Source organism: Hydra viridissima, unplaced genomic scaffold (genome assembly GCF_058129835.1).
Source record: "Hydra viridissima isolate aposymbiotic clone 2 unplaced genomic scaffold, HvirCarnegie_v1 scaffold_1, whole genome shotgun sequence".
NCBI lineage: Eukaryota > Metazoa > Cnidaria > Hydrozoa > Anthoathecata > Hydridae > Hydra > Hydra viridissima.
In genome coordinates, this window is record NW_028324300.1 from 38,211,279 (window position 1) to 38,221,332 (window position 10,054).

The 10,054-nt window shown below is 26.0% G+C and overlaps 1 protein-coding gene across 1 annotated transcript; it reads right to left on the reverse strand.

The window, feature by feature from the left end:
• Nucleotides 1-952: 952 nt before the first annotated feature.
• Nucleotides 953-9,292, reverse strand: LOC145189021 (phenylalanine--tRNA ligase alpha subunit-like). Its single transcript, XM_090088829.1, has 14 exons — nucleotides 9,085-9,292; nucleotides 8,543-8,685; nucleotides 5,300-5,437; nucleotides 5,082-5,189; nucleotides 4,556-4,674; nucleotides 4,349-4,441; nucleotides 3,212-3,340; nucleotides 2,826-2,941; nucleotides 2,542-2,632; nucleotides 2,182-2,281; nucleotides 1,861-2,029; nucleotides 1,496-1,573; nucleotides 1,284-1,398; nucleotides 953-1,076 (listed from the first exon to the last, which is right to left on the reverse strand). The coding sequence occupies exons 2-14, from the start codon at nucleotides 8,681-8,683 to the stop codon at nucleotides 968-970; spliced, it is 1,506 nt and encodes a 501-aa protein (XP_089944955.1). The 5' UTR covers nucleotides 8,684-8,685; nucleotides 9,085-9,292; the 3' UTR covers nucleotides 953-967.
• Between the last annotated feature and the right edge of the window lie 762 nt (nucleotides 9,293-10,054).

The window sequence follows — 10,054 nt, forward strand, 5'->3', positions numbered from 1 at the left end:
CTGAGGGATACATGTCATTTTGTTTTACACTTACTGCAGCACAATTAAGATTTAAATGGTTTTTTCTTTGTTATGAGCATTTCAAGTTGATTTATACATTTACAGGTTATGTGCTTCGTGAATCGTTTGATTGTTCTTGTTTAATTAACTCGTTCAACTCTGAGAGTGACGACTCAGATCTTATATTTGTGTGATTATGATTAAATGAATTGAACGTACATTAAAATTGACAAAAGAAAATATATTCTCAAAACAATTTCAAAATTGTTAACAAAAAGCAATGTTGCAGAGACAGACATTTTTGAAAAGTTTCGAAGGATCTCGTTCCTCTCTTTGAGTTTTCTTCTTTATTCCAGATATTACTTTTTGGATTTCGTAGTTACCCCCCCCCCCCCACCCAATTAGTTCTAAAATACTTTTTTTTTCTAGTGCACTTTCTCTTTGATACTGTAACAGGTGTACACTCTGCGAAGCTATTGAAGGAGGAAGAGGTTGTGTTTTTAATGGTAACAGCGGAATTTTTACTTGCGTTAATGTGAATTATGTAAAAGGAATGCAGATTGACATCTTATGAGATGCGATGTTGCAGTACTTTTTAATAATAGTTGATTGAGACTTATTAGTATTAAAAGAGGTACTTTTCAATTAAACTTCCATTCGGATTAATTTCAACGGGGGGCATAACTTGAGAACATTGGTCCTCTAACACAATTATATTTTTAGTACAATAAATTTTTTTGTTAGTGGAAGCATTTTTTTCTTTGGTCAAGAAAATGTGCTCATGGCTTATTTACTTATTTCCTATTAACTTGTCATAAACTTATTACTAACTTTTAACTTAGATACTGCGTGAATTAAAATCTTCGACGTTGAATAAGAAAACAGATATGGATGAGATTACTGCTTAAACTCATAAATTCAGAAAAAAAAAAAAAAAAAAAAAAAAAAAAAATCGAAAGACGTCATTCTAATTCTTTTCTAGCCTACAAATTGGATTAGTATGGACCATATCTAAATCTAACTTATGACCAATCAAATCACGAATGTTTTTTATTCCATATTTGATCATTGTTGGCCTATAAAATAAGAAATTGGAAAAACTAATAAAGAGCAAGCACTAGAGTAATAACTCAATATAAGCTTTTCTTTCTATAAACTTTTTTGTAAATATGTTAATTTTATTAAACTTATAATATACCGGGTTGGTGTTCACACTAAACTCAAGAAATAATATTCACCGAAAAACAAAAGGAAACAAATCACCAACAAAATAAATTCTTTACCGTTCTAGAGACACACCCCAAGCAATAACAGATACATTTTGTGGTAAACCCATAGGGAGCAACATTTCAGGTCGGAAGAGTCCAGAATTACCAACCTCTACCCATTTCTTTAACCCTTAAAAAAGTCTACATTTAAAGACCCACGAAAGGCTTTTAAAATATTAACAAATTGAAACAGGAACTCTAGGAAGTCGTAAATAAAATAATCATACCTTCGTGATAGCTGAAAATTTCCATACTTGGCTCAGTGTATGGGTTATATGCAGGTTTGAAACGTAATTTCTCAATTCCTTAAAAATTACAAATCATTAAAAAAATGTTTGCTCTAACAGATGACGCCACAATACGATAGCTGTTTATGATCCCATAAAAAACGGGGAAAAAAAAAGGTTCAAATTTAATATTTCAAATTTCTAATAAATATTTTAATTCAGAATCCAAAATTTAAAAAATCGTTTTTACCAAACAGTAAAAGTAAAGAAACAAAAAATTATTTTAAAATACTCTTTCGGTTTCTTTCCTTTTAGTTCAAGAATCAGACCAAAATACTTTAATGTCAATTGACAATTATTTTTACCTAATTTCTTAAAGAATTCATACAATATTCCTATGAGATGTCCAAGACTTAAATCACGATCGGCGACCAAACCTTCTACCTGGTGGAACTCTGCAAGATGTGTTGCATCAAGAGATTCGTTACGGAAGACACGGTCAATTGAAAAGTATTTGGCCGGTCTAAACTTTTTCTATAACAAAAAATTTGAAAAAAAATTGCAGCCATCTTTTACCAAAAAATACTTTTAGTCAAAAAAAAAAAAAAAAAAAATTTATAAAGTAGTTTCTAAAATGCAGAATTTCTTTACTCGTATGATATGAATATTTAGACCTAAGAACAGACCTGTTGAGCTAGTTTATAGAGCATTCTAGAACTAACTGCTGTTGTGTGTGTTCTCAATATATTTTTCTTGCTCTCTTCTAATTGCCATTTCATCTGGTACCTGAAACAGTAAAACTTTTGTTTCTTGCTTTTGTTAACTTTTAACTCCTCTTTAGGATCCTTTTTAAAAGGAGGCATTAAACTGGAGGACAACATTTTTTCTAGAGATAAACGATTTGTATCTATAATTCAGAACTTTTTGAAATTAAAATTTATTTTCACTGGAAGAGTTAAATAATAATTAGTATTATTAGCTATTTTGTCAATTCAACCAAATATTGTACTAAGAGCATTTGACTTTGTGACCCAAACCTCACTTACCCTTGTGATCCAAAACCACCAACTTCATGAACATTTTTAACTCTTTCTAAATAATCACGTGGGAATTCATCTAATCTTGCATATTGTGGTTCTACAAAAAAAATGGGATTAAAAAAAATCATGGTATCAAATTTTTTAAAAAGTTGGAAATAAAAAATAAAGTTCACAAATAAAATGACAAAAAGAAAAAAAAGTATATATTTAAAAAATAGTGAATGAGAAGTAACTACCTCTCATTTACAAAATGCAAATAATCAAAAGAGAGAGCAAGAGAGAAAAATTACTTGAAAGAAAGAAAGTATCATGAGAATCTCTTGCAGGATGCTGCTGAGGCTGAAACAATGCATCAAAGTTCCAAAATGAATTTTCAACAAAGTTGTTTGTTGGCATCTCAGTGAAACTAAGAAAAAATTTCTTTGTTTTCCAAAACTTCTTCACTTATAAATATTTATCATTAAATATATTACATTTAACAAAATAAATAAATGTATAAAATAAAGAGGACTGAGACTGAAACTGAAAACAAACACAAAATGATTATTCAGCATGATAAAGAAGAGAAGAAAATGAGAGATGTATTTGAGAAGATTAGAAATAAATGTGTATCAACATGATGTAAAAATGTTTTTATTATAGTTTATTTTGATTGTAAATCCACATACAAAATTACCCCATTTCTAAAAAGATCTGTCTAAACTGGGTTCTAACTTTCATAAGTGGGTGTAGGTGACCACAAGTCGGAGGGACACCGAGAGCATCAAAATTATATTCTTTAAATGTTTTTGTTTTCCATGATCCACTAAAAAAAGAATATTTATAAATATATAAATATTTAATGATTGTACATAGTAAAAAAAAAAGCTTTACTTACAAAAATTGAAATTATCAAAAAATAATGAATAAATATAATGTTGACAATCATACATCTAGATGTATAAACTAATCTTCAAAATTAAATCCAAAATTTTATAACTGTCATGCTTTCTCTAATTCTGTACTAGCATTTTTTTAGTTTAAACTTTCTTCCTATACCTAATTACTTTAACCTTCTGAATACTTAATTATCGTATGCTTAAATTGAGCAGCATAAGATGACCTCTTTCTTGTGGGAATTTTTCAAACTTGATATATTTGCATTTGAATGATTTTTTAATTTTATTTCAAAACTACTTGTGGTAACGTCATGTCACTGTTGCACAAAACTGATTTAATAAGCAAATTTTTTGTTAAATATTAACATTTTAATAACGTATTTCATATCATTCTATGATTTTAAGCGAACCAAAATTTTCAGAAGAAATTTTACCAAAGAAATATCACTCAATTTAAACTATGCAAGTACCCTATTTGATTATAATATTTATTTTTCTAGAGTTTTATAAGAAATTAAAAAAAAAGTTAGATTAATCTTAAAATCTAAAAAATACATAAAATATTAAATATCTTATTTAAATAAAATAAAAAAATATTTAAATCAAATGTTAAAAACTATATAAATCTAAAAAATCTTTTACAATAATCCAAAATTTAAAATTAACCAAGAAATTTATTTTTAAAAAATATTTAAAATTGCATTTAAAATTCATCAAGAAAAGAATGCAAACTTAATTATATTAATTAAAAAGGTATAAAGCACAATTTTCAATACTTATGGATTTATTAATACTTTAAAATTTGTTACCACTTATGAGCTTGTGTAACAACCTCACAAAACAAAACACAGAAGGATAAAAGCAATTCAAAAGAGATTATTCCCTATTTAATATAAAAAGAGGTGGTAACAAAAAAAACAAAAAAAACATCTAACCTTGTTAACATGTCTGTCGTTAAATCTGCATCAGGCTTTTGAACAGTTAATGTGAAATCATCCCCTTTTGTAACAACGTAGCTTTTAAGAACCCTGAAACAACATAAGGGTTTATGATATTTAATGAATGTTAGAAAAAACTCAGCAAAAAATAAAAATCACTTTCTGTCATAAAAATACTTTTTTACAAAAATCAAAAAAGATTACTCTTTTGTAACAAGTTTCCTTTTTTTAAGATCACTAATTTTTGATTCATCAACATTTGTAGTGTCGCCAAGATGTATTTTTTTAAGCATTTCTTGTACATGATCAACTATTGAATCAACCTATAAAAAGTGTCATAAAACCAAATCTGACCTATTCAATTAGCTTGCACACAAGTCTTAAATAAAAAAAATATTTTAAGGGAACAACAAAAATCTGAACTTTATTATTAACATGTTACTGGTTATTTTAAATCAATTTAAAGATAAAAATCTACCAGAGGAAATTATAAGCATTTGCTCAAAACCAACTTCTATTAAAACTTTTTTAAACATTGTTTTGTGTTATATCTAAAATTAATATTAATGCTGAGAGGTTGAAATCACAACGAATTAGTTTAAAACATTTGATTATTTAATTTTAACAGTTTTGTTTCTTTCTTTTTATTTAAAAATCTTGTCAAACTTTTTAGAGGTTTTAATAAATTCAAACAATTGTTTTCATTTAATCTGAGAAACAAGTAAATTACTTTTCTGTGAATTCTCGGTCCACCTTCGCACGATTTATCAAGAGTTAACCATCCTTCAGACATTGCTTTACTGAACCCAATATTAGAATTTTTTCCCAAAGAAAGTTTCTATTTGAAGTAAAAAAAATGTAATTTTAATTGATGGGAAAAGATTAAAAAATAACTAATTCTTAAGATTTATAGAACAAAAAAAACTAAAATCACAAAACAAGAATTACTTGTAAATCAGTTTGCAAAAGACCTTCAGCAGGAACCCCTCTGAACACATTTGCTTCGTAACTACCAGCCTCAGCCATGTGCAATCCTTCAGAAGTTAATACCCATTTTTCTGTCTGACGCAATGTTGCTTGTATCACCTACAAAAATATTTTCAGATTTTTTGAGAATAAAAAATTTAAAGAGTTCATTTCATCAATCATAAAATATTTATCTTTTACTGATTCTTTAAAGTTGTAGCACAGTAATTGTGCATTAAAATAATAATAGATTTTTTAGATTTATATAGTTTTTAACATTTGATTTAAATATTTTTATATTTTATTTAAATAAAATATTTAATATTTTATGTCTTTTTTAGATTTTAGGATTAATCTAACTTTTTTTTAAATTTCTTATAAAACTCTAGAAAATCAAATATTATAATAAAAAAAAAACCTTTATCGTAGTTTATTGATTGGCAGTTTGTGGCAGGTAAAAAATTTGTAAAATTAAATTAATTAAACAAATTTTGAACTGCTCTTTACTGATTTACGTTTGAATTGTAATTTCAACTTTGAAATGACTCTTAGTAACTTACATTTGCTGTTAACCATCCTAATTAAAGTGAGATATCAAATTCTAAAACGTTTCAACACTTACAATAGAACATCTACTTGCATTAAGTTGTAATGTAACCGTGGTACAAAATTTCATTGCTAAAACTACTTTTGTAAAAGTCATGAAATCAGTCTAACTTATATTTTTATTTAAGAAGTTAAATGAACTAATGTGCTCTTGCACATATCTAAAATCAGGAATGTGCAAAGTAACATATTCTACGAACAGATTTAAACCATAGCAAAAGTTATTTTCAAATAAAAAAAAGCCTAAAGTTTGTTACTTGCAAAAATTTGTAATATACAAATTTTAGAAAATTACAAATAAAATTTCATATATTCTCAATTTTAATTTGTTTTTCTAATTTCTATAGAAATTGATTGTACATAGCATAGTTTTGACTTCTTGTATAGAAGTAACAATTTTCTTCATTAGTTTCTTATTGTATAAAAATCTGTGCATAATTTTATACCATTGCATAAATTAAGATATTATCAGAATATTTTTTAAAAAGACATTTTTTTAAAGAATATTCTGATAGGAATTTGTGATTTGGACTGTTGCTGTTGTATTTGATGCCAAATTCGAGCAGTTGGCTGGCAAAGTTTGGGTGTGATTTTGTTTTTATTTACCCAGTACCCCTTAAAATTGGAATGAAGAGCTTCTGTACCCTGTTCACTGAAGATCCCTAAGGCTGTTTTCTTCATTTTGATGAATTGAGGAATGTGATAAAACAATGCGTGGAACTTTGGTTGAAACTTGAAGATTGAAATAACTTTGCTTGAAATATTTTAGAATTTAATGTCTCACTTTAATTAGGATGGTTAACAGCAACTGCTCAAATTTGGCATCAAATTTAAATGCCAGTTTTAATTGGAATGAAACATGGTTATGAGTGAAATGAAGTAAATCTAGATGTTTCAGCTGAAAATTTGAAATTGAAACTTGAAAACTGAAACTTGAAGATTGATATAACTTTACTTGAGTCCAAATTCTTGCCAAATCAAAAGCTTTGACAACATCTTCAAGAGTATAAATGAAAACATAAAAAGCTTTGACAACATCAACAAGAGTATAAATGAAACTAAAAGCTTGCACAGAGCATTATCTTTTAGAGAATTCTTGCAACTTGTTTATAACTCTCAGAGGCTTTATGCAGTCATTCCCATTGAAATGAACACCATGCCGGAGCTGAACTCGGAGGTGCAGTGCTGTTAATCATTTTTTTGTAATTGGCTTAAGACCACAGAGGTTCTTACACAAGTGTTTGACTAATCAAAGAGTATATGGAGTTCCATTGGAGGAACAGTTTTAAGCACAAGTTTGTGGTCAAGAATCTCAAGGATTGGCAAGTGTATGGTGTTGTTAAACACCTTCAATGTATGTGGATGACCAGAATTTTGAAGGTTTAATGATGAAACATCATATCAACAGCATGGATGCTAGCTGCTGTGGGAATACCACAAAGGATATTTGCAAGATTAAGGTAACATAAGATAACCAAATAATCTGTGTGACATTTCTCTTGAACTTGGATAAGGTCAAGGACAACATTTACATTCTGATAATTTTCTTGAGTGTCCTGTGATGTTGCTACCAGCATTTCCTTTTTTACAGTTGTCATATTTATTGTTTGTAGAGTTATTTGTTTTCTTCCATAAGAATATGGGTGAAGCTAACTTTAAGGAAAGAACCTTTTCCATCTATTCCTAATTTCAAAATGGTAGTCTGTAAGCTTCCTAGACCCCCTGATAAACATCACTAAGTTTGCTGATGCTACAACAGTGAACAACTTTTTTATTTCTGCATTTCTGATTGCTGTCATTTGATATTTGGGTCCCGAAATTGCAAACCATGTAGAGATGGATTAAACACCAGGAAAAAGAGAACAAGAGAAAAATTACTCAAAAGAAAAAAAGTGTCATGAGAATCTCTTGCAGGATGTTGCTGCTGTGTCCTATTTTGCTCTTTGTACTATACGTTATATCACATCTTATATGCCATATCATTCTTATTGTATCTTTGTATATTATACTTAAAATTATAACAGATATAACTTGTCAGTAACATGTCTAACAATGTGATATTTGTTTTAAAAAATTATTTTGTGCACTCTAAAATTCCAAATTAACTCTATAAATTTACTTCAACTTTACTAACTTTATGCAAGTAAAAAATACAACTGATAAGAATAGAGACTAAAACTGATCGGAATAGAAACTAAAACTTTAGACAAACAAAATTTATGATATTGTACTTCATTTTTATTTAGAGAATTTATAAAAGTCAAAGTTTATACTACAAAACCACCAAAAAATAAAATTTTTGATGGTTTTGTAGTATAAACTTTGACATAATTTACTTTGATATTTCAGAGCAAACTGCATGATAATAGAAAATATAACTACAACTACTTAAAGTATAAATTTATTTGGGACAATACTTGTGTACATGTGTGTAAATACATACATACATACATACATACATACATACATACATACATACATACATACATACATACATACATACATACATACATACATACATACATACATACATACTTACATACATTTAATATAATACTGATGTATTAGATCATTACTTTGGTTTTATTAAACTTTTTTTAAACTTTAACTTAAACTCACATTTCCAAGAGATTGAAGTCTTTTAACAGCGCCAACAAAAATCTGGTGATCTTTTTCACACTCTTTAGATAACTCATAGGTATCAACACTTCCTAGATTTGCTACACGCTCCAAAATAAGCAGATCAATATGATCAGTCATATCTATTTAAAAAGTAAAATCTAATAATATATTAACCATATTTATCTTTGTTAAAGTTGTTAATATGTGTTAACTTTTGTGATGAATTTTTATGATGAGTTTTAAATCATTGAAACTATCTTTCTCATAAAGTAGCAACTTGTTATTCAATTTAGTTTAAGTAGGAATTGTTAAAAATTAAAATTCTGTTCATTTTCATTAACTGTTTCTATGACTTTTGAATTAAGACTCTTTATGAAACAGCTTCACTAGTTTTTGTCACAACTTTATATGCAAAATTACTATTATAAAGAAAATTGATAACATAGAGCTCCAATTTGAATACACACAGCTAAGATAAAAATATTAAGATTAATTCAAAATAAAGGTCAAGTAACCAGATATATACAATATTTATATACCTATATTCGTTGTTTATGTATATATAACTTTAAAAACGCACAATAAATAAATAGTCAATTCTTTCAACTGGAACAGTCGATCACTAAATCCTATATTACAGGTGACGCATAAAGGTATATAAGAATATAAAATATGCGTTCAGTTACACAAAATTCGACGTCATGAAAGTTGTGTACTACCGGAAACTTTAGGTTCGGAATGAAATATAACTTCCCCCAAATATCAAAATAAAATCTGGCTTGCGTCAACCTTATTATTATTACTATTATTATTATTATTATTATTATTATTATTATTATTATCATTATTATTATTATCATTATTATTATTATTATCATTATTATTATTATTATCATTATTATTATTATTATTATTATTATTATTATCATTATTATTATTATTATTATTATTATTATTATTATTATTATTATTATTATTATTATTATTATTATTATTATTATTATTATTATTATTATTACTATTATTATTATTATTATTATTATTATTATTATTATTATTATTATTATTATTATTATTATTATTATTATTATTATTATTATTATTATTATTATTATTATTACTATTATTATTATTATTATTATTATTATTATTATTACTATTATTATTATTATTATTATTATTATTACTATTATTATTATTATTATTATTATTATTATTATTATTATTATTATTATTATTATTATTATTATTATTATTATTATTATTATTATTATTATTATTATTATTATTATTATTATTATTATTATTATTATTATTATTATTATTATTATTATTATTATTATTATTATTATTATTATTATTATTATTATTATTATTACTATTTTAAATACGATTACAAAATACTTTGAAATGTATTCCAAAATACTTTCAAAATACTTTTGGTCAAGCAGTGGTTTATGTCCATCAATAAGTGTACATACACTACTGTGAAAAAAATTTATTAATTCA

Excerpts from the sequence above, each read along its gene's own strand:
- LOC145189021 (XM_090088829.1), bottom strand. The coding sequence starts at position 8,683 with ATGACTGATCATATTGATCTGCTTATTTTGGAGCGTGTAGCAAATCTA. Across the intron at positions 5,438-8,542 it reads GACTTCAATCTCTTGGAAAT|GTGATACAAGCAACATTGCG; the intron begins GTGAGTTTAAGT and ends ATATTTTTGTAG. Across the intron at positions 2,942-3,211 it reads CAGATCTTTTTAGAAATGGG|TTTCACTGAGATGCCAACAA; the intron begins GTAATTTTGTAT and ends ATTTTTTCTTAG.